This window comes from Myotis lucifugus, unplaced genomic scaffold (assembly GCF_000147115.1).
Source record: "Myotis lucifugus unplaced genomic scaffold, Myoluc2.0 scaffold_433, whole genome shotgun sequence".
Lineage (NCBI taxonomy): Eukaryota > Metazoa > Chordata > Mammalia > Chiroptera > Vespertilionidae > Myotis > Myotis lucifugus.
In genome coordinates, this window is record NW_005871481.1 from 573,159 (window position 1) to 593,483 (window position 20,325).

A 20,325-nucleotide genomic window follows, 5' to 3' on the forward strand; every position below is an offset into this window, starting at 1 on the left:
GTTTGCCTTTTACTATAGCTTTTGTGTTAAAGTCTATTTTGTCTGATACACATATTTCTGCCCCAGCTTTTTAAAATTTCCATTTACATGAACTATATTTTATTATCACTTTACTTTCAGTATCTTTTGACCTGAGGTGTGTCTCTTGTATACAGCATATATATATGGGTCTTGTTTTCTAATCCATTCAGTCACCCTCTGTCTTTTGATTGGAACATTTATTTCATTTATATTAAAGTGATTATTGATAGGTATATAGTTATTTTCATTTTATTATATTTATGTGTTCTTTATTTCCCCTTAAATAAGTCATTTTAATATTTCTTATAATACTGGTTTGGTGGTGATCAGTGTTGTCATAGAGACTCCTTTAGCTTTTTCTTGGCTGGGAAGCTCTTTAACTGTCCTTTGATTAGAAATGATAGTTTTGCTGGGTAGAGTAGTCCCTGCTTTTCATAGCTTTAAATATTTTGTGCCAGTCCTTTCGACCTGCAAAGTTTCTGTTGAGAAATGAGCTGATAGTCTCATGGAAGCTTATGCTTTTCTCTTGCTGCTTTTAAGATTATCTCTTTGTCTTTAACTTTTGGCATTTTAATCATGATGTGTTTTGGTGTGGCCTCTTTGGGTTCATCTTGTTTGGGAGTCTGTGCTTCCTGGACTTGCGTGTCTTTTTCCTTCAGGTTAGGGAAGTTTTCTGTCATTATTTCTTCAACTAGGTTTTCATTTCCTTGCTTCCTCTTTTTTCCTTCTGGTACCCCTATGATGTGAATGTTGTCATGCTACCCAGAGGTCCCTTAAACTATCACCTTTTTAAAATTCTTTTTTTCCATTCAGATTGGGTGTTTTCTGCTTCCTTTTCTCTCTAATTGCTAATTTGACCATCTGCTTTATCTACTCTGCTGTTGATTCCCTGTAATGTATTTCTAATTTCAGTTCTTTTAGTCTTCATTTCTGATCGGTTATTTTTTTATGATTCCTACCTCCATTTTTATGTTTCCTATCTTTTTGTTGAAGTTCTCACTGAGCATGCTTATAACCTGTGTTTTGAACTCTGCATCTGGTAGATTGCTTCTCTCCATTTTTTTAGTTCTTTTTCTGGAGTTTTGTTCTGTTGTTTCATTTGGGACATGTTTCTTTGTCTCATCATTTTGGATGCATTGATGTGTTTGTTTCTTTGTATTCGGTAGAGCTGCTGTATATCCTGGTCTTGGTAGAGTGGCCTATTGTATTAGTAATCCTGGAGGGCCCAGTGGAGGAGCCTCCTTGATCACCTCACTGGTGCGTCCCCTGTGTGGGTTGTGTGCCCCCTCTTGTTATAATGGAACCTTGATTGCTTTGGACAGGTCAATGGAAGGAATTTATCCCCAGGCTGATTGGCTGCGAGGATTAGTTGCAACCACGGTGGGGAGCTGTTGTGCAGGGGCTGACCTGATGGAGCAATACTCATCACTTCACCAGAGCCCTGATGCCCGAAGAGTTCACCCCTTAAATGTGTCACTTGGGGTAGTATTTGGGTGGTGAACTTGCATGGTCTGAAGCTGACCACCAGTTGTGCTGGCTCTGGGGCCTACCTGGAGGGGCAGGCCAAAATCAGCTGCCACCTGTACCCTGCCAGGGCTACCCAGCAAGACCTACAAAACAATCTGCAGATGGCTGCTACTTGTGGTGGGCTTGGAGGAGCCTAAGAAAGATCAAACTATGTACTGTGGCCAGTTGCTGCTAGTGCCCAGCTTGGAGCCACTTAGCAAAAAGTATATGGCATGCCTTGACCAGATGCTGCTTGTGTGGGGTTTGTGAACCTTTAAGAGATTTTAGGATGGAAATGGCTTAGGTGGGTGTATAAGTTGGATGGGGCGGGGTCTCAGGGAGTCATCAAGATGGGGCAAACAGTGTTGGCCAGGTTGACAGAGACTCAGATCGGGCTCCCGCCTGCTGGCTCTGTGGTGTAGTGGTGGCTCAGCAGAGGAGCAATGGCCTCTGCCAGCACTTCTTTCTGGGAGAAGGCTAGCTCTTCAGCTCCCACTCTGATGCCAGACACTTCAGTTCCTCCCTGAATGTCCCTGATGTGCCTTTTGAGCCACTGCCCCAGCCCTGGAGCTCAGAATGAGTGAGTTTGAGTAAGTTCATGTGCCGGCCCTTTAAGAGGAACACCTGGGACTCCAGCAGCCTCTGTGTCACTCAGCCACAATCCCTGCTGGTTTTACACCCAGAACTTATGGGGACTTCTCTTTCTGGCACTGGAACCCTGGCAGGGGGGCTTGGTGTGGGGCTGGGACCCCTAGCACCTCAGGGGCACTTCTGAAGACGAGGTATCCCTTTCTTTCTTTTTTTTAATCCTCACCCAAGGATATTTTTCCATTGATTGTTAGAGAGAGTGGAAGAGAGAGGGAAAGACAGAGAGAAATATCACTGTGATATTTTGATTGGTTGCCTCCTGCACGCTCCCTGACCAGGCCAGGGAGGAACCTGCAACTGAGGTACGTGCCCTTGGCCAGTATCGAACCCAGGACCCTTCGGTCTGCAGGCTGACGCTCTATCCACTGAGTCAAACCAGCTAGGGCCCAAGGTAACCCATTTAATTCTTAAGTGGCATACATGGATGTGGGGCCAGTCTTTTCCATGTTTCCAGCCCTCCTATCAGTGCTGTCATAGAGGCTGTACCATTTTACTTATCACCAGGAATGCTAAGGATTCCAAGTTCTCCACATCCTCACCAACACTTGTTATTTTGTGTTGTTGTTTTCATAATACCCATTCTAATGGGTATGAAGTGGTATCTCTTTGTGGTTTGGTATTTACTAAGGATTAGTGATATTGAACATCTTTTCATGTGCTCATTGGCCATTTGTATATCTTTGCTCATTTTGTTTGATTGTTGTTGATTTGTAGGAGTTCTTTATATATATTCTTGGTAGCAACACTTCACACATATATGATATGCAGGTAGTTTCTCCCACTGCGTGGGTTGCCCTTTCACTCTTTTGATATTGTTCTTTGTTGTGTAGTGGAGGATATAAAATTTAAAAGTTCTGGAGCTTTATTCATCTTTTTCATAATACCATCATGCTGTAGAATTCAAGATGCATGTCTTAGTGAGGTGTTGACTTCAGTAGTTGCCAAATAGTCTCTTTGCCAAGTCTTGGGTGATATGGCAAGGGATCTTTTTTCCTTACAGATCAAGAGGTACCCTTTTACCTCCGTGGCTCTGAAGTGACGCCCTGAGCAGTTCCCTGATGCAGGCCAGGAGGTGCCCATGACTTGAGGCACCCTGTCATGGGCATAGGCAGGGGCTTGGTATGGTGTGTGCTCATGGGTCCCTTCCTCTTTCTGCTGGGGTTTAGGGGTAGCCCCTTGGAGTCTTTGTGGACTAGTATAGAATTGCCCGGAAGCCTTGCCTTTCATTAACCAGAGATGGCGCTGAGCCTGTCCTGGGTGAATTTAGGGAGATAAGGTAGTTATGGGGCTGCCAAATGATTGGTTCTAACACTGTTAGCATTACCTTGCCCGCCTAGGTCTTTTCACTGATACCCATGCTGCTCCACCTTGGAGCGCACCCTTCCTTCATCACAGCCACAGCTTTCATGTGTGACCAGGCCTGCAGGCACGAGACTGTTCTCAGCTTTTGGAAGCTCAGCTACGGGCTGTTTGATCGTGGTGCCCTCTTTTTTTTTTTTTTTTTTTTAGTATATTTTTATTGATTTCAGAGGGAGGGAGGGAGAGATAGAAACATCAGTGATCAGAGAAAATCATGGATCGGCTGCCTCCTGCATGCCCCACACTGGGGATCGAGCTCACAACCCAGGCATGTGCCCTGACTGGGAATCGAACCGTGACCTCCTGGTTCATAGAACGACGTACAACCACTTGCAAAATATCATCTCCATTCACATAAGGAAAAATCAGTACCTTCCCCAGAGTTATAAAACTAACCATTCTCAAAGTCAGTACTTTTCTCATGCCTGTTGGTACAAAGTTCATACTTTCTTCAAGCCATCTTGTTGGGTTCACTACTCTGGCTGATTATACTATGTTCAGCAATAATTGGAAAAACTTTCAACTTAAAGAGATGTTGAATCTTTACCAACCACATCTTTCAGGGCAAGTGACTTGGTCATGAAGGTGGATGCTCTCCTGTCTGCTCAACCAAAAGGAGACACAAGAATCGAGTACCAGTTTTTTGAAGACAGACACAGGTATGGGACTAACATTGAATTTGTGTGTATCCTTGAATATTAAATTCTTTTTTTAATGAACTTGAATGTTTTATTACTAAACTGTTTCTTGTTTTCCTACAAGGCTGTTGCTTTTCTGTATAAAAATAGCATCAGCAAATACAGTATATTGTAAAATTAACATAGTTTTGTTTGTCATCAGACACTGTACAACTAACAAAACTTTTCTCCACTGCTGGTTATATCCAATGGAAAGATCACTACATATTTTGAAAGTTACAATGTTATATAAGGCTTAAGATTATAATGTTATCCTTGAAGTACATGATTTTTATAACTGGATTTTACCACAGATAATTTCAGGAATTCTGAATGTTATAACTGTAACCTCGCCTGAAAATCATAGGGCGTTGAGAGAAAGATGCATGTTGTGGTATCTGCAGTCATTAGAAAGTCCAGGGCATTTTCTCCCAGGAGCGTTGCTGTAAGTAGTTTCTTTTCCCATTGGTGTTACTAAATGAGCTACGTCCTGTCCTCCACGAACTTAAGATGCTAGTTACGGTGTCGCATCTGCTCTATTCGGGGGCTCCATTTTCCTTGCCCAGTAGACTGTCTATTTCTCCTGCTTCTTCACTCACTGGTTCCGTCTTCACAACAAGATCTGCCGACAATCCTGGATCCTCTGCAGGAGCTTCATTGCTTTCAGTTGCTTCTTGACAGGGCGAGTCGAGTTCATGGGCAGCTTTCATTCTTTCCAAAGCACCACACTCATCGTGTTCGCTTTGCTCCAACGTCAGGCTAACGATAGTAAACAATGTCTCCCAAAGCTTCCTGAGCAAATGCTGACTCCCACTGTTGCAGAACCATTTCTGTCACTTGGGCCCCATTTCTCTCTGAGTTTATGCCTGAGAGCAGCTGGGCCCGAGGCAGTGCGCAGCCGCAGCCGAAGCCGCAGACGCGGGCAGCACCTCGCGAGCACGAAAGTCTTAGATTGACTTTCCTTCAGGCCAGTGGTCGGCAAACAGCGGCTCGCAAGCCACATGCGGCTCTTTGGCCCCTTGAGTGTGGCTCTTCCACAAAATACCACGTGCAGGCACGCATGTACAGTGCGATTGAAACTTCGTGGCCCATGCGCAGAAGTCAGTATTTTGTGGAAGAGCCACACTCAAGGGGCCAAAGAGCCACATGTGACTCGCGAGCCACTGTTTGCCGACCACTGCCTCAGACCCATCTATTTTTCATATAAAGTCTGTGTATAAGTTCTTACATGACTGGAAAATTTGTCTGGCATATGGTTCTCATATGTATTCATATTCATATGTAAAACTTATATATAGATCTCAGTTGTCTAAAAGTTGACATTTATTTCTAAATCCATCTGAAATAGTTCTGACTGCACCCTTTCAGAAAACAGAAAGCATTTAATTACATGGATCAATTGTAATTTTCTGATATTCAAAAAGAAACAGAGTTTGTTAGAACACTTTCCTTGTTATCTTTTGTTGAAAACTGTTTTGTTTTCAATAAAATAAAAATGAGTTTAGCATTATGAGGATGTCCTTTCTTTTTTCCCCCAGTTTTTTATTTGGAAAAGTTTCAAACCAAGAGAATAGTTGAAAGACTATTACAGTGAACACCCAAATATATTTAACCTAGATTTACCAATTTTTTTTTTCCTACACCAAAGAAAAATGTTATTGAAGTATTTAAAAACATACGGAGAAAAATACATGGGAAAAGACAGAAAAAGGCATTGTCACACAGCTGATTTCTAAAGTCAATACTTTTGAAATATAAAACAATGATCATTTTCCCCAAAAGTCAGTTTATTGAAAAAAATTGATTTTAAGTTGGTCTATAATTTTTCATTCAATTTTGTTTACAAATATTACTAGGTTTCTCAGTTTTATCCCATATCAGAACTTTGTTTTTTGGAAATATTTACTTCTCAAGGTTGTATATAGTTACTTCTTGCAATTAATGTCAGCAACTATAGGGAGCTTCTCTAGTCACAAGAATTCCGTATGCTGCTGCTTTGGAAACAGTTACCATATTGGGTTACCTACGTGAAGACTCATGTACTCAAAGTCCAAATATTGGGGACAGTATGAGGACTGAGAGCAGGAGGACGAAGGAAAGATGGTATTATCTTTAACTGCAGACCTGCTGGAAAAGACTGCACTAATAACTTTGGTACTAGTGCTGGAGAAGCAGTTGCTGCCAATCCACAAGTTGGCTATATAGCTGTCCATTTTGTATTTCCTTCTCTAAAGAATGGCAGACCTAAATAATTAGATTGCTCAATAAAATGAGCAGCGACTTTTAAGTTAAAATATACTTGAACTGTGAAATAAATTATTTTCTTAATTGGTTTAGCAGCCTTGGGTCTGCAAAGGCAGCAAACCCAATTTTGTTTAAAAATTAGAAGGCTGATTCAGAGGCTGTTTGTAAGGTGCCTAACTATCTTCTATCGTCAGTCAGTTGTGAACGTGGACCTTCATGAACTCAGTAACTTAATCAATGTGAAAATGATCTCATCCCTCAACATACAATGTTGAGCCAGCAAAATGAGAAAAAAAAAGTACACTCACAAGGTAGGAATCGGCTTATAAAAAACAAGAGAGCATATATCCTCTTATACAGCACAAGAGGAATATATATGGCAATAAAAACAATCTACATTAGACTTGTAAGAGATGATTTTGGTTTACATGTAAGTTGGCTTAAACTGACCATGACGGAATGATTGGAAAGTTTCTTCTCCTAACATAATGCCCATTCATTATAAACTAAGCTGGTCTTAGTTTCTTATAAATCTTATTTCCTTGGATTTATCTACTACACCCTCATTTTATAGCCATTTAACTTACAAGCTGGGCCTGCCCAGCCTCCCTCTAAAGCCTCTCTTGAGAAAGGTACTAGATGCATTAAGCACAGGCAACCTCCAGTAAGAATCTGCACTTCAAACAGCATATGAAGAACCAGCACTAGGCTCTCCAACGTAAATACCTCTCATTTCACACTCTCATGGGAGCAGTGCAGTTCACTGACCACTCCTTCCTTATAGGTGACTCAGTAGCTGTAAACGCTTTCCTTCAGTTTCAAAGCCTTTCAATACTTGTTAATTCCAAAATCCAAACACCATGTAGCTGTGGCACTTTGGGAACTAGCACACTCAGGAGAGAAGCTGTGTTCAGCATGAAGTGAGTTAGAGCATATTTCGTATAGCAACTTGCCAGAAAATACAGAATTATTGGAGAAATTGTGAAAAACTTGCGTGAAGATGTAAACTGTACTCCATAGTCTAGTTGTTCCCAAGGAGTTAGGAGCCTTGCTTTACCCTGGCCAGGAGTTTCAAAAGGTGTTCCTTTTACAGCATGCAAAAACACATACATCCCAGCTTACATATAACATGTGTTGAGGCCATGCCGCAGAACACTGAAGAAGGGAATACTGAGTAAGACAATCTGAAGCAAGCCAATGCCCAATGCATGTGTCAGCCACATCCCTGGCTGTCCATTGCCCGGGTATTTGGGTTCATTGCCCCTCCACCACACGCCCAGCGGGCGGTTCGGAGAAGGACCGGCTCCGCTGGACGGCGTCTCCTTGCAGCTGAACGCCAGTGGTCGGCCCCAGAGCACTAGATTCACCGATTGTTAACAAATGCCACATTTATCTCTCATCTGTGTGTGTGTATAGTACATCTAAACTATATTTGTATGTTTGCATACAGACATGTGCGCTCACATATTTTCTGAATTACTTGAAACCATGTTTCAGACATCCTTACACATCATGCCTAAGTTCTTCAGCATGTCTCACCCAAGTACCAGTCTTTCCACAGGCCTTATTAGCATGCCCCAGCAACTTAATCCTGATACAGTCACATTAAATAATGCACAGCTCAAATCTCTCCATCGCCCTAGTAATGACATTTACAGCTATTTCGTTACTTCGTATTGATCAGTCTCCTTTAATCTAAAATAGTTACCTGCTCCTTCTTTTTTTCTTTGTTTTCTTTTTGTCTTTTATGACTGACTTTTTAAAGAGTGCAGACCAGTGGTTGTGTGGAATGTTTCACAGTCTGGCTTGTTTGCTCCTGGTGAGATTTAATAGTAACGTGTCTTTAGGAGGATCCCCTAAGTTGGTGTATGTGGCCTTTGCCCGAGTGGGCATGTGTACATCCTCATCGCCCCTTAGATGCAGTAGGGAAGCTTCAGGTAGAGAGCCCACCCTGCCCTCCAGGGCCTGACGCACCCGCCTGAGCAGAGTGGTGTGGCTGACCTGTGCTCGCTCACCCAGCCCTGGGGAGATCAGATGTGAGCAGACTGATGATTCCAGGCTAGAATGAGGCCCTCTCCTTCCTCACTTGTGTGCCTCCTGAATTCTTACGTTGCCAGTGGGTGAAACTTCTGTCTCCTTGCTCAGACCCTGTTTGGATTTTCCCATTGGCATCCATCTTCTCATCACTCCATACTTTGAGGAAATAACTCTGACCTATTCGCTGCCACAGAAAGCATGTTTCCTGGCTGACCCTTCCATGGCCAAGATGGGGAATCCGGAGCAAGAACTCTTTTCTCTAGAACAGCAGTCGCCAACCTTTTGGACCTCACGGACCACCAGTGGTCCGCGGACCACCAGTTGGCGACCGCTGATCTAGAACACCCCTTTCTCCATGAGCCTTATACAATTAAAATGCCCTAATTGCAGATTTTGTTATGATACAAATTATAATTAGAGGAATTCTTTTTATTGGGTTTGTATTAGTATTTGCTTTATATCAGAAGTTACTTATTTTTTCAAGAACGGAGGTCTGAATTACGGGTATGTGCATCCTTGCCCTAAAGTGTGTCCCTGGACCAGTGGCGCGCATTGTTGGGGAGAGGGTGGGCAATGCGTTCTCTGGCCCCAGCCCAGACTTCTGACGGCATATCCACTGAAATGAGGTTCCCCAGGTGACTCCCCTGTACATCAAGTTTGGTGAACCACTGTGTTCTTTGACGTTTGCTCTACTCACCAACAGGTGGCCTTGTTCTAGAGCTAAGGTTTTTCTGAAATGCTAAGAGGACTGATAAATTATATTGGACTCTGCCCTACCCCCTGCCCCTCCAAACCCCTGTGGCAAAAACAAATTAACTTTGTTTCTTGTTTTCCTCCAGATTAATGCTTTATCTTTTGATCTCTGTAGTGCAATTAAACTGAGGCCAAAAGAAGGAGTGACGTACTTTGATGTCGTGGCCATCCTTGACCCTGTCACCAGAGAATCACAGAGGCTGGCCCCGTTGCTCTTGGTATGGACAGCGCAGAGGCGGTACATATCCTTCTGTGAAGCGACCGCATGCCCTGTTACTCTGAGGCCGTCAGTGTCCCTTAGTTATCCTCAGAGGGCATTGGAAACCCCATAAGGCATCTTGGGCGAGCTGATGTCTTCATGCAGAGTGGCAACGGCTCTGCAAATAGCTTCGTAACCTTAGCTGGTACAGGTTTGATTGGTTGGCTCCTGTAATGAAGAAAAAAATTATCCTTATTTAGAGCAAAATGTCTTTGAATTAAATTGATTATGCCATACTGTAATTTATGGTGAAGAGCTAAAAAGGTTTGCTTTATCATTTTCCCTTTTATAACTAGCATGTCTTTTAGATATGTATAAGGTATGACAGTTTTGAGAACATTTAAAAGAGCTCTGCCTTAAAGACAGTTGCTTCAACTTGTTTTATGTTGTGGTTTTCTTTTTTAAAGATAAAGTTTTAATGAAGTGTAATGAACTGACCTTCTGTTGTGGGTATTTGTGTGCATGTGTTTTCATACCATAGTATCTAAGCTGCACTGAGGGATCTTTAAAAATGCTGCTGCTTCATACCTGCGTAGGGGCAGTGGCTTACAGTGGCCATGGCATATGTGTGTGTGTGTGATTTAGATTGTGCGCTAGAGTGTGTCTCTTTTCTTGTGATATTAAGAAATGTTCTGTCTTTTAGTATCAAGAGATAAATTTATGTTTTGTCATCTGGTTTGCTCTTTTAGGTGTTAACTCAGCTGATCAACATGAATCTAAGAGTATTTATGAACTGTCAATCTAAACTTTCTGACATGCCTTTAAAAAGGTAAAGCAAGCTCTTTAAGAAATCAACAATTGACAAACATCTAAAAGCTGGGTTTATAGATGGATTGTCATATTTGAAAAGATCACTTACTGAATGCTTAGGTTTGCTAACTCCCCGCTCTAATCAGCAATTGTAGGAACTCTCTGGGTGTGGGTGTGGGTGCACTTCTGTGGCACTAGCCACACTCCCTGCGCTGTGCTCCCCTCTCTCTCTCTCTCTCTATCTCTATCTCTCTCATTGGTCAGAATTATACAGTTCTCTAATTTTAGAACATTTGATCAATGTAGCTTTTAAATTTACCTCTCTGCGCCGTGTTGAGAAAAGACTGGTCTGTGCTTTTTTATCTTAAAATAAGAGCAGTTATTTCACGTGGGAGTATGTATGTCCGAGGAACTTACGGAGGCTCCTTTGTGTGCATCTTCAAAAGGAGGGCATGCTTCCTCTCTGAGCTTTGAAATGGTCCTTATGAAAAAAGATACAAAAAGCAGTTAATAGTAATAGTATGACACATGTTGGGGCTGTGGGAAATTTCTAATTTACAAATATGCTGTGTTCTATAGGTTAGATTCTAAGTGAGTTTGTTTATTTACCAGTGCACGGTGGGGGCCGGCTGGGGGGAGGGGATGCAGGAGGTTGGCTGGTCGGTCTCCCAGTCGAGAAAAACATTGATTGCTTGCCTCCTGCATGAGCCTGGACCAGGGCCTGGGCCAGGGAGGAGCCTGCAACTGGGGTAACATGCCCTTGACCAGAGTCAAACCCAGGACCCTTCGGTCCACAGGCTGACACGCTATCCACTGAGCCAAACTGGCTAGGGCTGATTCTAAGTGAATTTAAACAGTGTTTGAAAGAGACAAATGAATTCCCAGCTCCCACCATTGCCCTTGTTCAGGAGAAATGTTTAAATTATTACATACAGTGTCTTCAGGGTGCATCTGACAACCCAGTCACCATTTAGGACTTTGTAAGATAAAAATGAGTTTTTCTCACTGAAGAGAGGCAAACACTCAGGAAATGCCTGCAACCCCATGAGCAGCCCCCACAGCAGTACAGGAAGGGATGGCCTCCCTCTCGGTCCTATTCCTCTGGCTCTTCGTTGCATCTTCAACAACCACAGGTGGCTAGTTAGGTCAAGAAACAGTTTTGGAAACACTTTCCCAATCTGGAAGGAAACCTTCCAAATCTGTTTGTTATAAGCCAGTTTACCTTTATGGAGACCTGTAATCTCAAGGGCTGTGGTTGTATTTTTTTAAAAAACTAACACTTTTCTTTTAATTTCAGCTTTTACCGTTATGTCTTAGAACCAGAGATTTCTTTCACTTCAGACAATAGTTTTGCTAAGGGTCCAATAGCCAAATTTTTGGATATGCCACAGTCTCCTCTGTTCACTCTGAATTTGAACACACCTGAGAGTTGGATGGTAGAGTCTGTCAGAACGCCATATGATCTGGATAACATTTATTTAGAAGAGGTAAGAATGTTATTGCGTCCAAGTGTTAATCATGTGTAGAACCTGCTTTAGGTGTAGTGGTGATAGTCCCTGACTGAATAGACTGGATCACCGTCTAGGCAGGCCTTTGAGATGTCAATATTCAGGCACAATTATATTCTTTAAAATAATAGCTTCATTGAGATCTGATTCCCATACCATAAAATTCACACTTTTAAAATGTACAGTTGAGTAGTTTTCATATACTCACAGAGTCCTGTAACCAGCATCACTACCTGATTACAGGATGTTTCCGTCCCCCCTTAAGGACACTCCATAACCGTTAGCAGTCACTCTCGTTCCTTCTGGCCACCACTACTGTGTCTCTATGGATTTGCCTGTTCTGACATTTCATCTAAATGGAATCATATTTTTAGGACTGCCTTCTTTCACTTAACTTATTTTCAAAATTCATCCTTGTTGTAGCATATATTAGCACATTGCCAGATAATTTATTGCCAGATTATATTCCATAGTATGGATAGACCATATGTCAATTATTCACTCATTGATAGACATTTGGGTTGCTTCTACTTTTTGGCTATTATGATTAATGCTTCTATGAACATTCGTGCACAAATTTTTATAGATGTGCTTTTATTTCTCTTGGGTATATACTTAGAAGTGGAATTGCTAGATTGTATGATAATTCTGTTTGACCTTTTGAAGGATTGCTGAGCTGTTTTCCAAAGTGACTATACCATTTTCCATTCCTGACCCAATGACAAATGATGATAAGCATTTTTTAATGTGTTTGTTGGTCATCTGTATACCATCTTTTTTTTTTTATTATTAGTTAAGGTATTACAAATGTGTCCTCATCCCCCCCCCTTAACCCCCAACCCCTCCCCCCCCCCCATACCATCTTTGAAGAAATCTGTATTCAAATATTTTGCCTATTTTTAAAAATTGCTTGTCTTTTTGTCAAATTGTAAAAGATCTTTATATAGCCTGGATACTGTTCCTTATCAAATATATTATTGGCAAATAAGTTTTTTTCATTCCATGGGTTGTATTTTTACTTTCTGGATAATGTCCTGTGAAGCACAGATGTTTTAAATTTGATGAAGTCTGATTTACCTATTTTTTTCTTTTGTTGTATTTGCTTTTGGTGTTCTACTTGAGAAACCATTGCTTAATACCAGGTCGCAAAGATTTGCTCCTATGTTTTCTTCTAAGACTTGCAAAATTTTAAACTCTTATATTAGGTCTTTGATTCATTTTGAGTTATTTTTGTGTGTAGTATGAGGGTGTCAGCTTTATTCTCTCAGTGGATTTTCAGTTGCATCATTTATTGAAAAGACTGATCTTTCCCCAGCTGAATGGTCTTGGCATCTTTGTTGAAGATGAATTAATCCTAAATGTGAAGATTTAATTCTAGACTCTCAGTTCCATTCCATTGATCTGTGTCTATCCTTAGGCCAGTACCACATGTTAATACCACATGGCTTTGTAATGAGTTTTGAAATGGGTATGTGTGAGTTTTCTAATTTTGTTTCTTTTTCAAGTTTATTTTGGCTTTTTTTTGCCTTTTGGAATCAGCTTGTTAATATCTGCAGAAAAGGCTGTGGGATTTTGATAGGTATTACATTAAATCCCTAGATTTGGAGATTTGCCATTTAACAATACTGTGTTCTGATCTATGAATATGGCTGTTTTTCCATTTATTTAAGTCTCTAATTTCTTTCAATAATGTTTTGTAGTTTTAGTATATACAAGCCTGAACATGATCATGTCACCTTCAAATAGGGGTAATTTTACTTCTTTCTTTCCAAACTGGATTTCTTTAATTTTCTTGCCTAATTGGGAAATTTAAAAATTACTAATTCAATCTCTTGTTATGGGCCTATTTAGATTTTCTGTTTTAGCTTGTCAGTTTTCAGAGTTTTTATATCTTAGGAATTTATCTTTCTACCAGGTTATCTAATTTGTTGGCATACAGTTATTCATAACATTTTCATATAGCCTTTTCTTTTCCCTTTTTATTTTTTATTTTATTATTTTATTTTTATTCTTTTGATTGTCTACAGTTTTACATATGTCTCCTTTTTCCCCAATTGATACTCCCCCCCCCCACCCCCCCCAGTCATTCCCACCCGGGCAAATATAGCCTTTTAGTTTTAGTAGCAATGTCTCCTGTTTCCTTGCTAATTTCAGTAAATTGGCTCTTCTCTCTTTTTTTGTCCTGGTCATTCTAGCTAAAAGTTTGTCAATTTGTTGATATTTTTGAAGAACCAGCTTTTGGCTTCACTGATTTTTCTCTATTTTCTGTTTTCTTGGGAATTGGGAGATCAGTAACTTAAAAATAGCCACCAAAGGATTTCTGTCTTTTTTTCATGAGGTTAAATAAGTCTAGTTTCTTTAAGAAGGGTCCTTTAGGTACTGAGTTAGGGAAGAGTATTTTTGTGTGCACACTTACCTTATTCCCCACCCCAATCCTATCCACCATATTTTTTTAAAATATATTTTATTGATATTTTACAGAGAGGAAGGGAGAGGGATAGAGAGTTAGAAACATCGATCAGCTGCCTCCTGCACAACCCCCACTGGGGATGTGCCCGCAACCAAGGTACATGCCCTTGACCAGAATCGAACCTGGGGTCCTTCAGTCCGCAGGCCGACGCTCTATCCACTGAGCCAAACCACTTAGGGCCTATCCACCATATTTTTAAGAAATAGGAAATATAGTCTTGCTCCTGAGGAACCAGCTTTTGTTGAAGAGGCTATGAAATAGCCACAAGAAGCACTAAAGAGCAGTACAAGGAGGTAGAGAATGAGATGCAAAACAAGGTTTCTTCCATATCTTCAGAGCTTTTGTGCTCTTTTCTATTATTACTAGAGGCCCGGTGCACAAATTCATGCACTGGCGGGGTCCCTCAGCCTGGCCTGCACCCTCTCGCAATCGGGGACCCTTCAGGGGATGTTGAACGGCTGGTTTCGGCTCTAGTATGCATATAAGATTTTTGGTTAATCTCTTCCCGCCCTTCCCCATTCCCCCTTCCCTCTGAGATTCAACAGTCTGTTCCATGTTTCCATGCCTTTGTGTTGAGCGTCTGCCCCCTGGTGGTCAGTGCGCATCATAGGTAATGGTCGAATGGTCACTTAGGCATATATATATATATATATATATATATATATATATATAGACTAGAGGCCTGATGCACGAAATTCGTGCAAGGGGCTTGGCCCTCGCAGCCCTGGCTTTGTCCAGGAGGTCATCCGGAAGGACATCCGAAGGTCATTTGGCTGTCTGGTCTAATTAGCATATTACACTTTTTTTATTATAGATTATTTTTAAAATTTATCTTTATTGTTGAAAGTATTACAGATGTCCCCCTCCTTTTCCCCATTAACCTGCTCCACCCCATACATGTTGCCCCCACCAAGGCCTTCACTACACTGTCTGTGTCCATGGATTATGCATATATGCATATAAGTTCTTTGGTTGATCTCTCCCACACACACACCCCCAAGGCTTTCTCTTGTTTCTCTGCATTGCACTGCACATTCAGGGCCTAGACTTGGTGAGCAGGTGGAGGCTTACCTCTTTTTTTTTTTTTTAATATTTTTAAATTAAATCTTTATTATTCAGATTATTACAGTTGTTCCTCTTTTTCCCCCCATAGCTCCCCTCCACCCGGTTCCCACCCCACCCTCCACCCTCACCCCCCCCACTGTCCTCATCCATAGGTGCACAATGTTTGTCCAGTCTCTTCCCACACCCCCCACACCCCTTCCCCCCGCCCCCAAGAATAGTCCATTCCCTTTCTATGCCCCTGATTCTATTATAATCACCAGTTCATACTGTTCATCAGATTATTTATTCACTTGATTCTTAGATTCACTTGTTGATAGATGCATGTTTGTTGTTCATAATTTGTATCTTTACCTTTTTCTTCTTCCTCTTCTTAAAGGATACCGTTCAGCATTTCATATAATACTGGTTTGGTGGTGATGAACTCCTTTAGCTTTTCCTTATCTGTGAAGCTCTTTATCTGACCTTCAATTCTGAATGATAGCTTTGCTGGATAAAGTAATCTTGGTTGTAGGTTCTTGGTATTCAGCACTTTGAATATTTCTTGCCACTCCCTTCTGGCCTGCATAGTTTCTGTTGAGAAATCAGCTGACAGTCGTATGGGTACTCCCTTGTAGGTAACTGACTGTTTTTCTCTTGCTGCTTTTAAGATTCTCTCTTTGTCTTTTGCTCTTGGCATTTTAATTATGATGTGTCTTGGTGTGGTCCTGGAGGCTTACCTCTTAGCTCTTGTTACTACACTTCTGGAATTTAGGTTAGCATTGCAGTGTTAATACATAGTAGCTCCAAGAGTGTATCAGTAGCATTGGCTCGGGTTACAAAGCCAAGCCTGGGACAGAAACTCTTTAATAAGCGAAATCGAAGCTGCCCAAGACACTGCAGCAATGTTTTCTGCAAGGAATCAGTGATAACTTTGCCAGTTGGTGTAGAACACGGATGATTCTATGCCATTATGGAGCTATTGGAACATTTTGGACATTTGCATTTAGAATAGCAGTATTATCAGCTGTATTCTGAAGGTCAAGATGAATTTGCATTTCTGATGTTTCTTGGATTTTTCTCATTGTTTCCATGTTATCTTATGTAAACGAATCCTTGTAGGATTGTCTTTTCTATCTTCTCCATTAGTTAGCTTTTAGATGTGTTCATTTGTTTGGCAGTTTATGTTCAATGCTTGCCCTGTACTACCTTTCTAGTTAGAATCTTCCCATCCTGCTTGTGGAGTAATCTCCTTACTGTTTTTTATGTATTTTTTTTATCTCTTTTCAACCCACCTTAGTTTTTAAAAGTGTATACTGTCTGCAACCATAAGCCAGTGAAGTTACAGAGAAGTCATTCCCCCTGAAAGCTTCCCTGTGCCCCTTGCAGGCAGTGCCCTTCCCACTCTTGGGCCAGGCAACTGCTGATGTGCTTTCTGTCACTGAAGTTGTACTTTCTTTGAATTTCTTATAAATGTGTCATACGATATGTCACCCTTAAACATAAAGGCTTCGTTCACTTTGCATCACGCATTTTAGTTTCATCCATGTAGTTACATGTAGTTTGTTTCTCTTTATTGCCAAGTAGTCTTTAAGTGATGGCATTGTGGTGTTGCAGGTGGATAGCGTAGTGGCTGCTGAGTACGAGCTGGAGTACCTCCTCCTAGAAGGTCACTGCTATGACATCACCACCGGGCAGCCTCCGCGAGGCCTGCAGTTCACGTTGGGAACTTCAGCCAGCCCCGTCGTCATGGACACCATTGTGATGGCCAACCTGGTAATGATCAGTGCATCGAGGCGGGGGTACCAAGTCATGTGCCCTTTGGCACTACAATTTATGATGGAGCTGTTAGCATTCTGAACATGAGTGAGATTAAAATTCATTATTAACTCCATTTGGTCAATATAAAAATCCTGTTTAAAATTATAGGTTGTAATTATATGTCGCTTTAGAAGAAAACATGCTGGAATTGTCTATTCTAAACCAAATTGGAGCCTGAAAATACATTGCTTCTGAGCTGATAGCGTTTCTCTTTTCGTTGGAGGCGTGCAGCTTCCTCCATTACACATTGAGTCTTCACTGAAGGGCGACTCAAGGGCAGGCTTCTTGGCTTGACTGGCCTGTATTTTTCTAGTGTTTCTAATACGTAGATTTTTTTTGAGTTGCACTGATTTGTTTATAGCTATCTTATTTTAAATATAGGTGACTATTACTTCAAAAAAGAAATAACTGTTCCTCAGAAACAGGATATTGATGTTTGAAAGAGAACTAAAATTTGTCTTTTTTTTCAAAGATAAAGAGAAGCTATTTATTTTCATGACACCGGCAATACATGTATACATCCTCCTTGTGATTATTTTTTCAAATACAAATAAAGCAAACATTCTCCATTATTAAGCCACCAATTCCTCTTCCTAAAATTAACCACAATTCTTCTAGAATTTTCTATGTATTTGCATGCATATATATAAGTATAAAATATTTAAATTTGTTTTGTGTGTTCGTATTGTAAACACTGTTCCATTGTTCTGCATCTTGTTATATAACAGTGCATATAGATCCGCCTCATTGTTTTTAAAAACTGCAGAATATTCCACAGAATACACATTACCCTAGTTTACCAGTTCTCAAAGTGTGGTCTGGGAACCCTTAGCAGATGCTTTCAATGGGTCTCTGAGGTCAAAATTACTTTCATAATAATAGTTAAGACATTACTTGCTTTGCACCCTCACTCTCACAAATGTACAGTGGAGTTTTTCAGAGGCTCCATGTGTGATGATGTCATTGCTCTGACAGCTAATGAAATGTGTACGCATATTTCTTATTTTTTCCAAAATGTTCTAAAGAAGCAGATTTAGGGTATAAATATGTGCATTTTCAAGAGATTAACTCTGTTCTTGGACTCCTACTAAAATTTGTCTTTTCTTCTTATCCTAGGGTTACTTCCAGTTAAAAGCCAACCCAGGAGCTTGGATTCTCAGACTGAGGAAAGGCCGTTCCGAAGATATTTACAGGATCTACAGGTAGGATTAAGTGATGCAAGTACATCTTTTCAGAGCATTTTGCTCTGAAAATCAGCTCAAATTGAATACTGCATTGGCAGTTAGCCAGGGTATCAGAGTTTAATTTATAATTGTATTGTGATGAACAGTGCTTTCCCAGGAAATTAAACATGGAAGAACTGTCAGTGTGGAATTGGATGGTAATACTTCCCAGTACTAATAAGTATGGTCAAGTTGTCACTTTTTTAGATCCGTGTCAGTTTTATAAATATTTTTACAGTTTTACTTTTAAATCATTGGGACCATGGTTGTTAAAAAAAAAGTTTCTGACCATTAGCTACTAAAGACGAGGCAAGAGGCTCAGCAGCCGTTTCTGGGGGTCAGCGTAGCACCCCACGCAGGAGACCATGGAGCAGAGGCTGGGATGCTCCCTCCTTGCAGTCTCTCCACCTTGCAGAGGCCCTTAGGGGGGTAGGTCTTCATCGCCCCCGGAAATGCGTAGGAAACACAGGAGAGGCCACAGGTAGCACTCACGCCCTCTGTAGGGACCTGGAGAGGCGCCGTGCTGAACCAGCTTCCAAAGAGCTGGCTTGCTCCTCCTCACCGGTCTTTTCCAGGGGCTCAGCATGCCCTTCCCTGCTCTCTCCTCCCAGTAGAGGCCACAGGGCAGCACCCGTGCTCAGAGCCCACCTGGCCCTTCTAGGCTAAGTCCACAGAGGAGCCTTCCTGCTCCCCCCAATACTTGTAGCAGGTGACCCCAGCAGCGCTCGAGGATCCACAGGGAGTGGTGCCAGCATCACTCATGCAGCCTGGTACCCAGGGTAGCTGAGTGACAGCCAGGAGAGGCCCAAGAATAACAGACCTCGGAGCACCTGCCACAACTCAGCCCTGCTGAGCTGAGCCAGCATTTAAACCAAACAGGCCGACTCCTGACACATCCCACCTGGATGTGGTCATCACAGGGGCCACAGCAGAAGGCCCCCGATTCCCAGTGAGGGGGATGGAACAGACCTCACAGACGTGGTCGGCCCTATGAGAAATGGCAGCTGATGCCCACAGGCACCCATGCCTCTGGGCCTGCCCAGAAAGCAGCAGCAGCAAAGGGCATGGTGAGCAGAGATCTGTAGTTGGATATGCAGCCCTTGAATTACCAAGGGACTCAGAGACAGCGTGGCGGGAAGGTAGGCACCCACCTGGCGTCCAGGCTGCTCCTGGAGGCCGTGACACTTATGGTCATCAGCCCACCCTTAGTCGGCCCATACGGGAGAGGGAATCATAGCCAGAGTGGGTCCCCTCTAAGTGGACACTCACAGGGCAGCCCATCCCACTATCACTAGGGCAGGCCAAACATAGCTAAGAGGGTAGCAGATCCCGGGCATCAGCAACCCTATAGGCATCACACTGGCCTAACGTAGACAGTGCCACCCACAGGGTGCTCCAGATGTCCTCGGACCTGGCACCCCTTCCCCTGAAGGCCTGGCCTTTCCTTTGCATGTCCAAGCCCTCCAGAAAGTTCCACAGCCTCCCAGTGAGCCCAAGGTTGGTGCCGCTGATGCCCAGGCTGTGTAGCGGGACCATGTAGAACGGGCTGTGGCTGCAGGCCCGAGGGCTGCGGCTCCTTCACTCTGGTTTTCTTGGGTGAGGGTAGCCCTCATTCATCCCACAATGATAGTCCTTGGAGGGACGCTGCAGGCAGCTGTGAAACAGCCACCACCTTGCCTTCCTCCCCACTCTGGTTGCACAGTAGGGTCAGTGGATGCAGGGTCCAGGCACACTGCTGCCAGCAAGAGCCTTTCACTTCAGGAGACAGGGAGTCAGCCCACAGAGATCCCAGGATGTTCTTGCTGGGCCCGCCCTGCGCCTCTGGACCTTTCCTCCCCAGGCATGGCTGCTGTGCAGGGAGCCCTGAGGGAGCCCATCGCAGGGTTTCACAGGCCCCGCTCGGGGTGGGCAGCGCCCTTCTGCAGTGCACTGAGGGCACTAGTTCTTGTGCGTTCTCTGCCTGGTGTGCTTGGGGTCATTCTGCACAGCTGCCTCAGAAAGAAGCCCA

At 42.5% G+C, this 20,325-nt stretch overlaps 1 protein-coding gene and 1 pseudogene across 7 annotated transcripts in view; one reads left to right on the plus strand and one right to left on the minus strand.

Moving 5' to 3' along the window:
- Positions 1 to 20,325, plus strand: part of UGGT1 (UDP-glucose glycoprotein glucosyltransferase 1) — a 168,407-nt gene that overhangs the window by 108,023 nt on the left and 40,059 nt on the right. For all 7 annotated transcript variants that reach the window (XM_006102841.3, XM_014468153.2, XM_023744168.1 and 4 more), the window contains 6 exons: positions 4,098 to 4,193; positions 9,361 to 9,463; positions 10,194 to 10,273; positions 11,552 to 11,741; positions 16,891 to 17,049; positions 18,211 to 18,296. In XM_006102841.3, the coding sequence (XP_006102903.2) occupies positions 4,098 to 4,193; positions 9,361 to 9,463; positions 10,194 to 10,273; positions 11,552 to 11,741; positions 16,891 to 17,049; positions 18,211 to 18,296 (714 nt within the window). The remainder of the gene's footprint in view (positions 1 to 4,097; positions 4,194 to 9,360; positions 9,464 to 10,193; positions 10,274 to 11,551; positions 11,742 to 16,890; positions 17,050 to 18,210; positions 18,297 to 20,325) is intronic.
- Positions 6,806 to 7,713, minus strand: LOC106699528 (annotated as a pseudogene).